The following is a 20,040-nucleotide window of genomic DNA, read 5'->3' as shown; positions in this document are numbered from 1 at the left end:
TTTGAAGTGAAGCACCGGAGTCTCACCTGGTGTATGGTATGCGTCATTTAACTAGAAATAGGCAAATTTTATATTGTTTTGTCCCAAATTACACTCAATAAATTCACAACAGACTGTGCACACAACACATAAAGCGCACTATGGCGTACATACATGTACATGTAATGCGCCCCCGTGCACACGCCATTCTATGGGAATCCATGATGTTATGAGGCTCACCTATTATGAATTGAACAAACTATAGTGACAGACTTGGTTAATCTGGAACAGCCCATTAGTTCAAAGGATCATTAGTCTGAAAAGGGTTAGAGTTTAAGGCATTTTAGGTTAGGATTAGGGTCAGGGATAAGATAAGGGCTAGCATTAGGGTTATTGTTACGGATATGTTTAGGCTACGGCTAGAGTGAGGATTATGGTTAGGGTTAGGGCTTACAGTAGGTTAAGGTTAGGGTGAAGTTAAGGATTAAGATTTATAAGTTAATGGGTTTTTGGACAAATGACCCTTTGAACTATTGACCTAAATTAACCGGTTAATCTGCTGAATTAACACTTCAGTTTCTAGCAACGCAAAAATACCAGCAAACTTTTTTCTGGCACAACAACCCACCCAACCAATTACTGATAATCACACTGTATAGATCATTCCCGTAATTGATACCTTCCTACTTTTAATTGGTGAACAATGATATTACATATCGTCGTTGGGCTAGAACTTGGTCAGTTCCCTCGGATCGCAATGTCCAAACAGTAGAGGCGCGTAGCACCAACATAGAGGCGCGCAGCACCGAGGTGTGACGAGGCGCAATGCGTCGAGGCCAGTCAGAACTCAGATTGCTTGTATGTGGTATGGTAGTAGTTAGACCTCATATAAATTACTTGTGCTATTGGACAATGGCAGAGGCTCTATACTAGAGCTACGTTGGGTAGGAAAAACCTCCTACATGTATGTGTTTGTGGCCCCTGAACATGTTTAAAACAAAACTGCCAATCAGTTATATAAGGGGCTTTTGCTTTAAACATGTTCAGGGGCCAATTACACATAGGTGTTTTATAGCATGTGATATGGATGGTATGTTGATTTTTACTCCATCAATGGCAGGGAAGTTCCAATAATAGGAATGCTCTATACTTCAATGCAGGGCTCAAAATACAATGGAGCTAAGGGCGATTTGCTCCCAAATTGTTTAAAAATAGCCCAGTGAAAGAAATCTGTCAATGGCATACACTACACACAAGGGCTACTTTCCATAGATGCTATTCAAAACAGCCCTCGTGGTCAAAAAAGTATTTTTTAAGCCCTGATTCAATGGTAAAACTTCTTATTCTTACTGCGAGTGAAGAGGTAACTTTAACATTGTTATTAGTAACCAAATTTATTCTATAAACTGAAGCTCAAGGTATTTAATTTTAAATTGAAAAAAAAAAAAAAAAAAAAAATTAGATCATGCTTTCCCCGGTTGGCCAAGAGTAGACAACCTCTGGCCTATGGACCAATTGGACCATTGGGTTTATCCTTTGAATAAAACTGCATGGAATTAGCCTAGCTTTATTAGCCTAGCCTAGCACAGCTTTATTCCATAAGCTGCTTAATTCCTAAATAGAGTCTTTACACTAGTCTATCTCATGAATATCTTACACAATGGATACACCAAATAATCCAGTAAGTGACTTTACAAAAGTGTATGTATTCAATGAAGTCTTCATTGGGGTTTAAAAATAATATTCAAATTATAAATTTCACATTAAAATGTGTGTATGCTACTTGCTCACAACACACACAGCATTGTTCGTAAATGGCTCTTTTTGAATTCATCTTATGTGATGAAGCCTTCATATTCTAACAGAATCCTCATTTCTGACCCCTTTTGTGAAAAGATTAACTATCTCTAATTCATTTACTCTGTTAACACCTATATGTACACAGTACACATTTATGTTTTTATCATATAGTAAATGTTAACATTGCTAGTTTTATTTTTGTCATGATTTTGTTTGACATCTGTGAAAGTTACCTCTTTTCAAACTGTCCTATTGTACCTTAGAACAAAATTACCGGTTTAAAAAAACAAAAAAAGTATATTCTTGTTAATATTACTGTTGCTAAAAACAACCTGCCATAATCATGTCACAATTCTTCACCTCATTAGCTTCCAGTTCAACATCAATTTATGCAGTTTACTCCACAGAACGCAAAGGTTTCATCAAATGTGTGCGGCAAACAACTTGGAAAAGACTTTTAAGACGTTTACAAACAGTAAGTGTTTTTTATAATCTATTTTTGGTAGCAGACAGCATGTGTGGTATACATTCCGAACATCGAAGAAGCGGCATTCTGATCACGTCACATAAATGCAAGTTTCCATATCATAAGATTGTAAATGTTTGGTATGCAGGCCATACACTTATTACAGCACAATTTTTTTTCTTCATTGTTAATTGTTTTTAATATAATATGAATATTTATCTCTCTAAATAATAACAATAATATAGCAGTCTTTAGGTTGCCATGGCAAGCGTCAGGTTGTCATAGTAGTCGTGATCGCTTATGGGAAGGCGAGTCCATGTGCACGTCGTTACTGGAGGAGGAACTGTGCCGTTTTCTAGATTCGGGATGACTGAAAAGATCCTCGGAAAAGAAGTCTAGCGCTGATGTGTTTGAGTGTTGGCGTCGTCTTGATGAAGAGTGTGAGTGGTGAGAGGGTGACTGGGAGACTCCGATATTGGCCATAGCACCATTAAGACCTGTAACAGAAAATGGGAGAAAAGGGCAATTTACAGAAATTATTTACTATTCTTGAAATTTATACAAATCAATTAAAGCAAGATCAACTTACAATCTGGCATCAGTGTTGGTTTTATTGCACAATAAATCTATACGCTTCTTATAACACATTTCGCAAGCATCTGAAATAATGCAACATTTTCTGATGTTAAGATATCAACATTTTATTTTGCCACTTTTGTCACAAATTTGCCTTTAACATTTTCCCAATTCTGGTGGCAGCATGACACCTGACATTACCCGAGTACATTGCGGATAATGCATGGGGTTTACCAGGTCTACTTCTCCATACATTCAAATTCGCAAGCCAATTGAAGCCACCCACATACTGTAGATCACTAAAGGCAAAACTTTAAAGGTGAAGTTCTGGGCTCCAAAAAGGTTGCAAACTACAATGCATTAATTCAGTGTATATAATATACACAATTTATTTCATTCCAACATATTGTGACTGTATAATGTATAGGGAAGCAAAATCACAGGTTTGTTTCCAAACCTGTGATACTTCTGACTATGTACATTACCTGTGATACTTCAGACTATGTACATTACCTGTGATACTTCAGACTATGTACATTTTTTTGAGCTTCCCTGTTTAAAGCAGGCTTCCGTATCCATAGACATTATATTGTTGCTATAAGAAGATTTTGCACACTTCCCTTTAAGGATGCTGTTATAGGGAGTGAATAATTATGGAGACTTTTGGGCCTCATTACTTGATCTCAATATCAAATGTAGAAGTATTTAGATTGTAAAAATCTTGTGAATCTAAGCGTGATGTCAAATTTGTATAAAAATACTCAGTTTTGGAGCAAATCATAACAAAGGGAAGTGGATTTTATTAAAATGAAGAGACTAAAGCCAAACTTGGGAATTGACATAAAGAATATGTATGAAGTCATACTCCTAAGCTGTAAGGTTTAGATGGATATTTTATTTAAAGAGTTTTAGTAAGTACAGGTGCATCTTAATATTCATTTTTGTTCACTTTTATCTTTTATTTAATCATTGCATTAGTGTATTTGAATCATATTAAGTTACAAAGCTCCCAGAGTTATCGCTTAAAAATTGTGTTGTGCTTGGAAGTGATGTTGATTAAGTCAAATACTGTACACATCTGTACATGGGAATGTTAATAATTTGGGTTACGTATTCCGCTTTCAAATTCTCCTATGCTACTTGAGCGAGTCTGGGAAAATACAATTAATTAAAGACACTAATATTACAGAGTGGCTACTTCAATAAGCTGTGACCGCCCTGACAAGGGTAACCAATAAAATATCCAATATAATCAAGCCATTCATTTTGGTTAGTCAAGAGTATAATAACAGTTCACTTTCACAACCGTGTTCACACTGGTTTGATACTCATGTGACACCAGGGTTGCCCAACCTGCGATTTTGATAGCCAATTGGGTGACTTTCGAAGATTCTCCCATCGACTTTTGACAATTTCCTGTCCCATAGAAACCAACTGGTTAAGAAAAAAATTGACTGACTTTTCAACATTAGCTACCACGACTTCTGGTAGTTTCCTGGGTGACTTTTCGATTATTTGACTTGCCATTCGGACTGAAATATTTTTGCAACCCTGCATATGACAGGATACATATTTAAGTAATGATGGGACTTATTACAAATAGAACAAAAACAATTCCAATTACAGAACAATTCTATTTTTTACCGTATCTGACCAAGAGCAGGTATCTTACCCTTCCCAGAATCCTCATCATCTCATTTTGGGAAGACTGGCTAAACAGTGGTTGTTCATAGGTTAATGAGTATCACAGTATCACTTGTTGGGAGTGAAATTGTACAAAATAATGCACACGTTCTGAGATGTTTATACATCTAATGCACAAGGCCCGAAAGGTGGGGGGGAGGGGTGCATTACATGCATCAACATCTCACAGTACAAGTGCATTATTTTGTACAATTTCTCGAGCAACAAGTGATACACATTTATTAACGTATTTCATACATGAGAAAATAATCCTGTGATTTTTGCTATTTTTATAACAAATTTGTTACTAGAAATGCTGGAAAATGCAAGCAAATATAAATGCATCCACTCGCCAAGAAAAATGAATGTGTCCGAAAGTTGAGCGCCCATGCAATTATACAATATTTTTGCATGGCTAATAATATTTACTAATGTTTGCTCTGATTGGTTCGCACTATGTATCCAGGAGTGTATGAATAGTCATTAGGTACCATAATTTTCAAGATTAGGATATGTGCTTATTCAGTACTGAGGTACTTTTCATTAGTAAGACCCACGTTGAACTGCATTGCCTACAACTTACAAGCACAGAAAACTCTCACTAAAAATGCATTGTGGAAAGGTTAATAAATCTTCTCTGTATCTGACCTATCTTGCATAAAGGTCACAATGCACACAATTGTCTTATTAAAATTAATTAGAGAATTACCAGTGGAATATAATTAGCATCTTTGACCTAAATACTCCTCTTCACACCAATGTGCGATTGTGCGTGCATGTACATGTACAAATGTACATACGTCAGCTGTCCGTGGCAAGAATGAAAATTAGCAAAGCCAAAATTAGAGATTGTAAACCGTGCATATTTATTTGGATTGATTGATTATAATGGTTTCCAACAAGAGTTTTTGGATATCGCATTATTGTCACTATTAATGTCAAAGTGCAAGGAGCTAAACAATTGTCAGAATTGATTTGCTTTAATCATAGACCCTGGAAATAGAATTGTTACTGCTGAAACTCAGTATAGCTAGCATATACAGTTATAAACACCACCTTGATTCATCAGTCTGGGTAGGTTAATCTATGGATATATATTAGATAGGCTTGTGATGTAACAGGGGCAAGACTTGGTCAAAGTACACTACATTACAAACCATATGGTTCTGCCCACTGTTTTCACAGAAGAGGATGTTATTATAAGGATTAATATTAAAGCTACTCCAAATTGGCCAACACACAAATATATTATGAACAAACAAACAAACAAAAATATGAACAAATACCAACACTTAGGTCAGGCCTCAAAAATTTTTTTTCAAAGGCACTCATCATTTCAAGGTCAGTGAGCAAAGTGTACACAGTTAAGACCACTACATGTATGTACTGAAGAATGCTTCAAATTGAGAGGCTAGGTTCTTAAATAAACACAACACAACACAACACAACACAACAATAAAGTCTGCATTTATTTAACCCATTCTACACCAAAACCTGATCGTGTTATGACAATTTGATTGATACGGCCATGTGCAGAATCTTTTTAACTCCAATTTAATACCAAATTTGCTACCAAACAAATAAATTGACAAAGATTGATACCAGTATATGAAATTTGGTGCCTTTTCAAAAGTTGCGAATCAAAGTGACATGATAAAATAAGAACTATGCATGTGAATACAATTTACCTTGCAAAGCTAATGCCTCCCGAAAAGGTTGCAACTCATCGACAGTTTCATTAGGTCGACTTGGCTCACAATGAGGCGGCGAATGTGTCAGCCTTGGGGAGGATCTCTCTGCTGAACTTCCTCTCAGCTGGTTAGAGCGCACCGGGACGGTGGTGGTGGCGCTTTGCCACAAAGGAACGCATAAGAAGATCCTCGCGTCTGATGTGCCGTCTCCTCTTCTTTGCCCATGCTACTATGTCTCGAGTGCGTCTCTGGTAGCCACTTTGGACCCCTAAGTCGGTGCTTTGTCGATGTAATTCTAAGCTATCTGTATGGCGAGAAAGATCAGAAGTAATGTAATCACTTTTCTGTCTGACAATGATTCTCTTAGGTATGCAGACACTGATGAAAAATGTCTGATCTGTTGATGAGTCTTGTAAATTCACCATTTCTTTCCAGGGTAGCTTAGTAAACAATCAAGGTTAGGGAGATTTAATTTGCAATGATAAATACAATATCCTTATGATTATGAGAACCAAATAATGAGTTCATTTCATATTTAATCAAAAATCTGTTTGTAAGTACTTCATACAGTATTTTACATGTAGCACATTTTCTGTCCATAATTCTCCGAGAGACATGCGGACAAAAATGAAAAATATATTCTGAACTGATTTTGAGATTCAAATACTGATCATGAGTTCCTTTCATATTGAGTCAACCCCGTTTGTATGTTTGTACATAGATCTATTTCTTAAGAGTAATATAAGTCTGGACAAAAATATTGGTACCATACTTATTTTGGTATCACTGGATATTAAAAGGAGACCCACAGCTATCCATCCATTGGTACCAAATATAACAGCATATACATTTGTATGCGACACGATCTGGTCCACGGGGGCCAAAGGAGGCATATTGAAAATTGAGTTACTGTAAGTTATCACATACATACAATAGGCTATCATTTACTGAAAACATCAAAGGTCTAGCATACTTGGTTCCAAAGTTATGAAGTTTTAATGCCTATTTTCTTATGTATTTTCTTGTTTTTTACTCCATATTTTTGCCTTTATCTCAGTTTCAAATTTGCTGCCTTTGGCCCCCATGGACCAGATCGTGTCACACATACAACATGTTTGTACAAGGACATGTAAAGTGCATGTCATAATCATTCTACATGTACTTTCTTTTAATTTTAAAAGCTGAAAATATCAACAAGGAATAAAAAAATCATTTGTTTATTTCATGGATTTTTTTTGCTTTTTAAATCAGAAAATAAATCAGCATTTCTATACAATACAAGCATAGATCTACGATTACAAGTAACTTACTTACCTTTATACATATTTGTTACAGCACTAGCTGCATTCTGAAAAGCTATCCACAGTGCCACACCACTTTGGCCTGTATGACGATCTACAGATTGACAGAAACAAAATTAAAAATAATATTATATTTAAACTAGAAACATCATGGTTTTCGGCACTTGAAGGCGTCGATTGGGATGCCTCCACCATGGGGCGATTTAAATTTCGAAAGATAACAGCTATTAAATGGTATGAGTGGTAAACAAACATGAAATCGAATGACCTCTGTATGTGACCTTGGATACCACCAATACACAAAGGTACCCATAATGCAGGTACCGTTACGACCCAAGTTTGATATAAAATTGGATCGATTGAGCCCAATATGAGTTTAAAAATATTGGACGAGACGTAGTCCAATATTTTAACGTAGTGAGACCAATATTGGGCGTAAAGCATCCAATTTTATCATTATATAATTATGTTTTGGATCCAATATTTTCACACACTTGGATTCATCAAAACATAATGGTTGCAATAGGATTTAAATTGTTCATGAGACCAAATTTTAACCAATTAAGGGTTCCACAATGAGCGTTTATTGCGTTTCGACAGTATTTTTGTGGGACATGAGAGCACCTCAGACCTATCGAATTGCATTCTGAATACGAAGCATGTCTTTCTGATATCAAATAATTTTCATTTTTGAAAATCACAATATAATACAAATTTTATGACAAATTATAAAAATTTGATATTTTCAAATTTTTGATATAAAAGTCCTCTAAGAAAATTATATAAATCTAATGATATATTCTTAAAGTGTATGTAGCAGGGAGGAAAAGCCGACGGTCAATTGAAAATTTTGACCTTTCATATTGAAGATATGGATTTTTTCCAAAAGACCTAATTTTTTTTGGTGTTTTGGGAAAAAAATCCATATCTTTAATATGAAAGGTCAAAATTTTCAATTGATCGTCAACTTTTCATCCCACCTACATACACTTTAAGTATAAATAATCAGATTTATAAAGTTTACTTCAAGTACTGTTAAATATCCAAAATATCAAAATTATTTGATATCAGAGTGACATTCTTCGTATTCAGAATGCAATTCGATATGTCTGATGTGCTCTCATGTCCTAAAATAAATACTGTCCAAACGTTCATACCCCAGCCCTTAAGTCTTAATGGTAATTTACCACTTGACCTCAAATGACCTTTGGTCTCAGTATGACCTTGAACACCACCAATAGATGAGGTTTCCCATAGTCATAGTGCAGCTATGACCCAAGTATGCTATAAAATTGGATCCATTGAGCCCATATTTATTGGTCGAGCTCTGTCCGAGTTTTAAAATATTGGACGACACGTAGTCTAGGGGGCGCAGTACTAATTCAGCGTCCCATAGGATAACGTGTGAATTCGACCTACTTCAAGCGCCATTCCTGGCGTCCCTGCAATACTTGGCACAATAAATTTGGTATCAAATTAAACCTCTGTTTTTGAAGATTCCAAAACATTTGTCGGCATATATCGATGACCATTGACTTTTTTTCGCTATTTTGCGGTGCAAAAAAAATAGCTAAAAATATACTAAACTCACCACTCACATTTCAAAATGGGGTTTTCTCTAAATCCGCCACAGAGAATTGCTTTTGAGATCAATTGTCCAGTTTTTTTCTGCATGTTATCATTAAAGACACTTGTCAATTCATATGAGCCAATATTGAGTGATTTAAAGTGAACATGGCGGTAGATATGGTCGCTACAATCTCATGTTCACTATGGACTATATTAGCCGAATTTCGTTGTTACATAAAATGCGGAGTGATTTAGTGTTGCGCCCTCTTATAAGGTGTTAAAAGTTTTAAAATCCACATTTATTACTCATTATGTAAACTAGAGCAAATTTGAAGCTCAACACCGAAGATTTCATGTCTCTGCGACATTCCGTTAAAGAGAAATGATGTTTTAAAGATCAGTGCCGAAATGCCGAAATCGAATATTTCGACTTTTCCTCCAATATGCGAAAGTTTGTACAAAACCCACAAAACTAGTGACATACGACAATTTGAGCACGTCTTTGAACCAAGTTTAATTTCTTTTCTAGATTATCAGTGTTGCCATTTTCTTTTGCAAATCATTTATTACTGAGTTTGAAGTATAAATACCCCCCGTTCCAGTGGTAACAATTACGATCTTTTTGCGTAGGCCTACTGAATATTCAGCAAAACGGCTTCATGCAGATTAACAATGTCTATTAACCTTAAAATCCATTTTTGAGCCTTTTTGAGGATTTTTGGACGCATATCTAGACTTTGTAGGCGCCTACTCGGCCAATAAAGTTTTTTTTTTCCAATAATTTTTCATGAGGATGACTTTTTGTAATCTTTGTTTATCATCATGATTGAAATAGAACACATTTTGTGAAGCGCATCTCTTATTTTGTGAAGAATGCAAAAGGACGCGTTCATAACGACGGCCGTTACAAGGTGTTAAAAGTTTTTAAAATCCACATTTATTACTCATTATGTAAACTAGAGCAAATTTGAAGCTCAACACCGAAGATTTCATGTCTCTGCGACATTCCGTTAAAGAGAAATGATGTTTTAAAGATCAGTGCCGAAATGCCGAAAATCGAATATTTCGACTTTTCCTCCAATATGCGAAAGTTTGTACAAAACCCACAAAACTAGTGACATACGACAATTTGAGCACGTCTTTGAACCAAGTTTAATTTCTTTTCTAGATTATCAGTGTTGCCATTTTCTTTTGCAAATCATTTATTACTGAGTTTGAAGTATAAATACCCCCCGTTCCAGTGGTAACAATTACGATCTTTTTGCGTAGGCCTACAGAAAATTCAGCAAAACGGCTTCATGCAGATTAACAATGTCTATTAACCTTAAAATCCATTTTTGAGCCTTTTGAGGTTTTTGGACGCATATCTAGACTTTGTAGGCGCCTACTCGGCCAATAAAGTTTTTTTTTTTTCCAATAATTTTTCATGAGGATGACTTTTTGTAATCTTTGTTTATCATCATGATTGAAATAGAACACATTTTGTGAAGCGCATCTCTTATTTTATGCGAAGAATGCAAAAGAGCAGCGTTCATAACGACGGCCGTTATAAGGGGGCGCAGTACTAATTCAGCGTCCCATAGGATAACGTGTGAATTCGGCCTACTTCAAGCGCCATTCCTGACGTCCCTGCAATACTTGGCAAAATAAATTTGGTATCAAATTAAAGCTCTGTTTCTCTAGATTCCAAAACATTTGTCGGCATATATCGATGACCATTGACTTTTTTCGCTATTTTGCGGAACAAAAAAAAATAGCTAAAAATATACTAAACTCACCACTCACATTTCAAAATGGGTTTTGCTCTAAATCCGCCACAGAGAATTGCTTTTGAGATCAATTGTCCAGTTTTTTTCTGCATGTTATCATTAAAGACACTTGTCGAATTCATATGAGCCAATATTGAGTGATTTAAAGTGAACATGGCGGTAGATATGGTCGCTACAATCTCATGTTCACTATGGACTATATTAGCCGAATTTCGTTGTTACATAAAATGCGGAGTGATTTAGTGTTGCGCCCTCTCTAGTCCAACTCGTAGAGAGACCAATAAATATTGAGCGTAAAGCATCCAATTTTGCCATGTGTTGGATCCAATATTTTCACACTTGGATTCATCAAAACATAACAATGGTTGCAATAGGATTTGAACTGCTCATATGAGACCCAATTTACAAGTTGACCTCAAATGACCTTTGAACTAAGTACCGTATATGCCTTTGAACATGAACACCACCCAAAAAAGTATCCATTACATGAAAGCTCCCACAATGCAGATGTGACTCAAGTTGGGTTGCAATTGGATGTAAAATATACATCTGAGACCAAATTTAGTATTTTCAGCCCAATTACATGTTTACCTCAGTTGACCTTCTACCTCAGTATTTGACCTTGAACACCACCAATAGATGAGGATTCCCATAGTACAGCTATGACCCAAGTTTGATATAAAATTGGATTGATTGAGCCCATATTTGTGATGCGGTCAAGCAAAATCAGTCGGAACTCGGAAATATTGATTTTGAGATATTAGCCAAACAAAGGAACTATTCCCTTTCGTTTCCTGTTGTTTTGGAAACTGCTTAATATTGCTCATATCTTTGGAACTGGTTGTTCAATTTCCATGGGGTTTTCTGCAAAATCCAGCTTTGAAAATGCTTTTTATTATCATATACTGAAAATTTAATATTTCTGAGTTCTGACTGATTTTGCTTGATCGCATCACATTTTATTTGGTTGAGCTACGAGTTTTAAAATATTAGATGAGACTTAGTCGAGTCCAATATTTTCAAACTCATAGCGAGACCAATAAATATTGGGTGTAAAGCATCCAAACTTATCATTATTATGTGTTGGACAGGGTTCAAATTCGGCTGTCATATCACATAGCAGTTTGCTCCACATTTTGAAGTAACTGCTACCCAATTTTGCATTTGTATAGCACTTTTTATAGTGCTTTAGTAATAGTATATATGGAAGTATCCTGATTATGAGGAATTAGCCAGAAACCGCTACGCAGATTTTTTTAACGAATTCGAACCCTGGTGTTGGCTCCAATATTTTCACACACTTTGATTCATCAAAACATAATAATGGTTGCACCTTGCAATAGGATTTGAACTGTTCATATTAGACCAAAAAGCCTTACATTTAATTGTTGACAGACAAAGCAACATACACAGACACACGGCAACACACCCCGATACGCACAGACAGTCGGACACACGACTCGTGATTCCCTAAACATCATGATTTTCAGCACAAGGCATTGATTGGGATGCCTCCACCATGGTGCAATTTAAATTCGGAAAAATAACAGCTAAATGTCAAACTAGGTTGGCACGATTTAAATCATGATTTAACTCCCCTTGGTGAAAGAGTAATGCGGACAGCAGGCATGAGAATAGATTTCCATGTGACAAAACAGGAAAATTTTGAAAAAGCAGGAAAATTACGTAAAATGTGAATTGCAGGAATTCCTGCTTGGGCAGGAAAATTCTTGTGCCTGGGGTACGGTTGGTAACTAGTGCGCTATGAGAGGCGAGTTATTTGAGGTAGAGGTTTGTTCGTTAATATTGATCTAAAATGGCCAGGGTAAAAATATTATGTTCACTAAATGTAGGCCTGAGCTCGCATACGAAAATACAACACCAGAAGGGTGTCACCCTCAGTTTGCAATGACAAGGAAACGTTTGCCAATCGGGAGATTGATTGATTTGCCCAGTGCTGGATTTTCCCAAAATTGATGATGTCATTTTAATGAGCGGGGCTGTTTACGATCTGCCTATTTGGATAGCTCTACCTTATATGGGCAATTCCAAGCGTTGCGGAATGATGCAAACTGCCTTTGTACGAATTTCTTTTTGATGCAGCAGCCAAATATGTATTAACAGCACAAGGTGAATAGCATAATGTTAAAGTATTTTTGGTTAGTGAATGATTAGGGTAGGAGAAACTTTTCCAAACCACCCTAATTTCCTAATTTGCATATGCAAAGTTCAAGCGTTCTTGGAATGATGCGCACGGGACCAGTATTTTTGCACTAAAACATTTTTGACAAACTCTGTGAGTTTAGTAATCTGAGATATTAAATTTGCCACTTAATCTAAAGCTTAGGATGTAAACTGACAATTGTCAGTATCGATTTAAAAAAAATTTGGGCATCGTCTCTTTATGCCAAATTTTCCGACACTAGGTCACGTTGCAGAATGATGCAAGGAGCGTTGCGGAATGATGCTGTGTGTAAAATCTCATAGAAAATGAAAAGCAGTCCATGTTTGAAAATAAAAATAAATAGATCAATAAATTTGAGTAAATTGTGTTTTATATACTTGGCTACTTATGTTAGCTGACAAATATCAATATTTATCCAAAAATATTTATCACCAATTTTTTAAATCAGATAACTTGTGTTGCATGGTCACATTTTGAAACTAAAATTATGTCAACATTTTGCTAGTCTAAAATTCTTGGAAGTGAAATTTAGCACTGGGTGTTAGCCATAGGATGTAACATAACAACTATCACCATCTATCAAGAAATAATCATCACTGTTTTTATTTTATCGTAAATTTAAAGAAAAAATCCTTGCAATCCATGAATCCTTATGGCGCTTGGAATGATGCAGGGGTTTTGTGGAGTTATGTCACTTACAATGGTTCAGGCAATGCTGAAACATCAATTACTGTAAAGATAATTCTGTGCAATGCATTTCAGAAAGTTCTAACCCAAAATTGTGAATATTGTTTTTCAAGCGGGCACATTATGAATTATGCATCATTCCATAACGTTGGAATGATGCAACTTTAATTGGTCGTTACCGCCCATAAATTAGACTTTTTGAAAATTATTTTTGGGTCATTGGATAGGGATGAATAAATTTGCTTTGCATTCTAGTTTCAATGAAAATCAACCTTATTTTAAAATTGCAGTGGTAATAAATGATACTTTTTTTGCTTGGAATGATGCTTTTAATCGTAAAATTGGTACTCAAACAATGCTGACGAAGCTACACGTTATAAAATTTGAAAATTTCTGGTGTTTATATTTTGAGCTACTTATAAACTATGTATAATTTGTTTCTAAAATTTTACAGTACAGAGCAGTTGCTGTGTTTTTAGTTTTGCTGCTTTTACCAGTCAAGAATATGCAAATTTATGCAAATTAGGATGTTTTTCTAACAATGGACACCATTTCCTCCTAAAAAGTATGTTTTCAGAAAATATAGCTTTTTAGCTACAATATGAGACCAAAATCACATACTTGACTTGATTTTTAAATTTTGACAATTTGGGCGAGGTTGCTTGGAATTGACCATATACACGAATTTTTACGGCCAGAGCTGGGGCCTTCCATCCATTTTACACGACGCCAGTATCATAGGCGGGCATCGTTTACCACTCCTGTGACGCGACGCAAGTGCTACACGCTCTGATGCACTCGTGATAGTGGGCGTCTTGGATCGCCATCCAAACAATCTAAGCTAGTTTAGCGCGGATGCATACCTGCCAACCCCAGCAAGATCAGGACAAATGGAAGGACATCAACAACCTATGCACCATATGACCCACAACTTCACATCAGTAGGAAGGACATCCCGTTTATCCACCAATCATCCATGCGATTTCTCAGTCAAGAGATATTCAAGGATCTGAACAACAAAGAAGTCTGATATGGTGTTGAGTCCAAACTGAAGACTCTCCTAGAGAGAGTAAACAAAGACCAAATCAACAGCATCGCTAAGATGTGGATATATGAAAACCACATTGTGAGCAGGATATCTTGGGAATTCATCATCTACTGCTTCCCAGTGTCATTCGCCCAAAATCTTCAAGCTGTGGCTACACGCTACCTCAAGAGATGGACAGGCCTGCCGAAATGCGCCAACACCTCTATTCTCTACAGAAAGAGCGATAACAAGGGCCTCCAACTGAAAGCTTTTTGCATTTCAAATGTATGCAGTTGGTGAAGTACCACATCATGAAATACTCTGTGGACCAGGAGACACAGTTCATACATGTATGGTCACATAGAGCAGAGACAGAGAGGAAAGAAACAGTGGAATGGTGTGAAAGAACTGCATGAAAGAGAAAGACATCTTTTATCAACGAGCTATGCAGAGGGCAACATGGTCGCCAAGGCCTGGGCTTTACAAGGGTCAGAAATGCCAAGAGCAGATGTCTAAGCAAGCGCATATAGGAGCACGCTATCATCCATTACCAAAGATGTCTCAGAAGAGCACCTACTTGTCTCTTGATATGGAATGGCAAAACAAGACCGCTTTTGAATCCTTGGATGGGAAACAGCAATGCACATGGACACAAGATGGAATAGTCTCCTCTACTCCTGAGATGCTGAAATTTTACCTCAACTCAATCCAAGATACACTACTCTCACCTACCAACTTGAAGACCTGGAATAAACACCCACTAGGTCAGTGTACTCTCTGTGGCTACAACTGCTGCACAATGCTGCACATATTCAACTGCTGCCAGTGCCAGTACTCTCTTAGAACAACTGGAGACATAACATGGTACTCCGAGAGATAGTCCACCAACTAGTTCCTGCTGTTTTGAAAGCTAGATGTGGGACAGTTAGGCGATGGAGATCAACAGAAAGTCACCGGCATTTCATTCAGAACTGAGACTGGAACGAAGTACAGAAATGTAGCATGGCACAGAACCAGGCTTCCTGTTAGTGTGCGTCATTGCGTCCAGACGCGTATTTTACAAATTTGGACGCAAGATCACATGGCTAATCAAGTATTTTGCGTCCATATCACATGCATGTGGACGCAGACAAAACTTCGAAATTTAATCATTAATTGATGATAAAATAAAGTTTAACACAGTGCAACAAGTTAAACTCAATTTACCCTTGCTAAGAAATGGGCCAATCCATGTTATTGTTTACGGGTCAGATGTCAATCATTGTCATGCAGATAAATTTGTATTGTTTGGCTCGACCCGGGAACCAATGGGATTGGCCGCCACCGCGGGGTTCGGGCGTGATTAGGTAGTGATTTATTCACTGTTGGTTTTGTATTGGACACGACAACAACAAAAATCTTCCCACCCACCGCGCCCTGTGTGGACATGTGAGAAGGAAGTAAAATATAATTATGTGTGACAGTAATGAGATAATGACCTGTATAAATACAGATATATTTTATCTACTACATGGTAGTGTGTATAGCTAATTAAAGCATTTAACTGTCTGTAAGTTTAAAAGAAAAATCAAGAATTATGGTCCCTGTAGATAAGGAGGGAGGAATAAAGAGTTGACGCCGATCATTAAAATTACATGTGACTTGCAATTAATTTCCCTTTCTCAGATCTTCAAAGATACAATGTACACTGTTTAATTAGATCATGTGTTCAATATGTTGCCACATAAAATTTATATAATTGTTCTGTATCAACCTTTTTAGAATGATAGTTCAAGAGGGAAAGTAAGTCGTCAAAACTATATATATGTACAGGAATTGACAATCGTATTGTTACATACAGGCACAGGTGTCATCAAAAACAGTAAAGTAGTCTTTTATAAGGTCAAAGACTTCACACAGTAAGCAAAAGGAAATAATGCTGGGTTTTGAATTATCTTTTCTGTATTTATTTATTATGATATATGTATATGTCATAGAATGCTAACATTAAGACTTGATCCTTTGTAACTTCAGGTAGACCACCTGTTGAAGAGTCTCAGGAATTCCACTTGGGGCGTGGGATCTGTATGCACCAGTACCGTAATTTATTGTTGAGTTTCCAGCCATGATATTTGATGAATGTTCCACGGGTTCGGGGTAAAGCGCTCAGAATTTAGCCTCGGGTGGCGGCCACCGAGTGCAAGTTTGGATCACATTTGGTTTAGCCATGATATTTGATTTAATGATCCACGGGTTGGGGTCAAACGCTCAGAATTTAGCCTAGGGTGGCGGCCACCAGAGTGCAAGTTTGGATCACATTTGATTTTGCTAAAACGAGATTTTCTGCGCCTTTGGTCGTTGTTTCGCTAGAGTCTTGGGTTGGGTAATTCGCTCGATTAGAGAATCTCCTATTATATATTTGGCTATAACACTGGCTGAGAATTTGTTTGTTTGTTTGTTTGTTTATTTGTTGTAGGTACTAAAAGTGCGGGTCTTAAACAAAAGTCAATAAATGGTTGTCGTGTCTGATTGCCAACATGCATGCAAATTTTGCGTCCGAGTGTTTTTCAATTTCTCTGTCTTAGGGTAAATAAGACATTTTTATTCTTTTATATTTTTAAGATAATAAAAGCCCCAAAATTTTGACCCACCTGCTTAAGAATTGTAGTAAATTCTGCAATATTTGTAAATGCAACGTCAGGAAATCATGCACTTTTTGCAAGCTTTCCGTACGATCGCTGTTTGATGGGAAAGTCCCCATTGATGCTTTGAGGACTGATGATGTGCGGCTACCGTGCAGTTGCTGTTTATTTAATTATTTATCACAAGCTGACAATATTCAGTTTTTAATGTTTTAAGTTTATTTTCTCATAATAATCTAGATGTTTCCTTTTATTAGTATTATTGTTACGATGAATAAAAGCAATTTTAAAGACAAAATCCAAATGATAACCTTTTTTGTATTATTTGTGGCAGCGCGTGTTTTAGCTTTTATAGCATCAACAACACGTTTTAAAAGAAACCCGGAAGTAAAAGTACGAAAATTTGCGCATGTTTTTGCAGCTGTTTCTGACCACGTTTCCGACCAAAACTGACACATAAATGAGAAAAATTATCATAGCGACTGGAGATGGAATATCACGGCGAAAATGCACTTTTATTTTATTTTAACAATCAACATTTGATGAAGTGTAGACCCGGGGTACGGGTACGTGTGTTAGCAACAAGGAGCTGCCGTTCTGATCATGAAATTCTGCGGCGTTTCCCGGTATGATTGATCGTGAATTTCAGATGGACGCACAAAAATATGTCTGGACGCAAGTTTTTCAACCTTGTCAGCAAACTTGCGTCACACATGACGCACATTTTTAAATCCTTAACGGGAACCCTGCACAGAACCCAGAAAGACAACATCATCCAAAGCTGTGAGGACTGGCAAGTAGTGTGGGATGAAGACAATCGCCCAGCTATGTTCCCTCCAGAGAGAGTGACAACATCGAAAAGGCCAGACATAACTGTCTACTCACCATCAGACAAGCAAGGCATCATAATTGAACTCACAGTACCTGCTGAGGAGAACTTAGCACAGGCCAACCACAGAAAGAAAATGAAGTATGAAGATCTAATCCAGGAAGGACAAGCAGCAGGATGGCAACTGAAATACTTCCCAGTAGAGGTGGGATCAAGAGGATTCACAAACAACACACTTCGAACCTGCTTCCAAGTTCTTTGGCCTCACAAACAAAGAAACCAAAAAAGGCACTGGATACTGTGGTGAGAACAGCATTAAGAGCAACATACACTCTATGGCTTGCACACAATTAACAGACACTTTGGAAACTGTGTCATGTTCTTTTACGAGAATTTTGGGCGACTTTGTGTGTATTTTTTTTAATGGAAACGCCTGGGATCAGACGGGGCACTCAGCAATTGAGGACAACAAAGTCAACAATCTTGCAAGGCGGGCGATAAATTGCACGGTCACAAATGGTTTAAGGCGCACAGCAGTGCGCGATAGCGCCAGCGCACCTGAAAAGACAGTCCTTGAAGAGCTGAATGCAAAACCGGTGATGCAAACTCCAAACTTTTTGCGTACCACAAGCGCTTGATATACGCTCATTTTGATGAAGATTTACGCTGAAGCTGAATGCAAAACCGTTAAACCGGTGATGCAAACTCCAACACTTTCCCGTAGCACGAAATGCATAATGTACGCTCGTTTTGATGGCGATTTACACTCGCGTATTCAAGCGTGTTTGACAGTTTTTACTGCTTGACGCAATTCTGCATTTATTCAAGATGGCGAATTCACAAAAAAATGTGATGTACTATTTTTCTTTAAAAAATCCCCTCATTTCACAACTCATCTGATCATCTTTTTATGTGACAGAAGTGATGCTGCATTTATGAAGGTATGATTCTTGTTTCTCCAACAATTTTTTATTGTTTTTTGAGACAAAAACTTCCTAGCAGAATAGCCGTTTTCACTTGTTTTCAAAAAGTTGTTTCGACCTTGTTTTTTACCCCATAATTTCCCTCATTTATCGAAGCCCTGCCCTCCTAAAGGCTCCTTCCAATACATTAAACCTTGACTTCAAGGTGTTTGGAAACTGTTTAACCTTGATGCAAAAGTAAACCTGGATGCAAAAGTAATAATTTTAGTCCCATATAGCGAGGGTGGTCTCGCATTCGTCACGCCACATACAGTTTTGGTGCTCAGATTAAAAATTTAAAAATCATTTGTTTACATTTTTCCCATTACAGTTTTCGGCATTATATTCATTCAATAAGTTTAGAATCAAACCAAAATTGGAAAAGCTATTTTATTGAAAATACCTTTGTACAAATTTGTTACTGCTCCTGCGCAATGTTGGAAAGAATACCACATTTTTTCTGTGTCATATTGTCGTTTTTGAGGGAGCCGTTCCTCCTCCAAATTTGGTTCACTATCCAATTCGTCCAGACATTGTTGTTCCCAGTTAGAAGTCCATAATTCACTCCCTGAATCGTCACCTCGGTCCTTCTGTTCACTCATGATTCAGAAAGTCTTGATTAAGTCAAGAACATTACAAAATTTGAATAAAATCACTTGTTAATGTAGATTTTTAGAGAAAATTTGTAGCACAACTTCAGGTTTCTTCGCAACGCAAACGCCCGAATTTCCGATTAGCTAACTATGGAATTATGGGAAATTTGATAGACGCTGTTGCGCATGCGTAATGTGACAAAAATTATGACACCTTGTTTTGCATAGATTTTATCTCTTCGAGGAAGAATTTAAGAGATTTTTAATCATCAAACTAGTTCTTACTGATTCTTCAACTAGAA

At 36.9% G+C, this 20,040-nt stretch overlaps 1 protein-coding gene across 1 annotated transcript; it reads right to left on the bottom strand.

Moving 5' to 3' along the window:
- Positions 1-162: 162 nt before the first annotated feature.
- On the bottom strand, positions 163-19,893 carry LOC140151145 (HUWE1-associated protein modifying stress responses-like). The gene is given in 6 exon segments (XM_072173370.1): positions 163-2,742; positions 6,193-6,340; positions 6,343-6,372; positions 6,375-6,499; positions 7,510-7,590; positions 19,549-19,893. Coding segments are annotated over 6 exon segments (801 nt in total). The 5' UTR covers positions 19,748-19,893; the 3' UTR covers positions 163-2,524.
- Between the last annotated feature and the right edge of the window lie 147 nt (positions 19,894-20,040).

The sequence above is a fragment of the Amphiura filiformis genome, chromosome 4, assembly GCF_039555335.1.
Source record: "Amphiura filiformis chromosome 4, Afil_fr2py, whole genome shotgun sequence".
In the NCBI taxonomy this organism is placed as follows: Eukaryota; Metazoa; Echinodermata; class Ophiuroidea; order Amphilepidida; family Amphiuridae; genus Amphiura; species Amphiura filiformis.
This window is presented reverse-complemented; position numbering and strand designations above follow the sequence as displayed.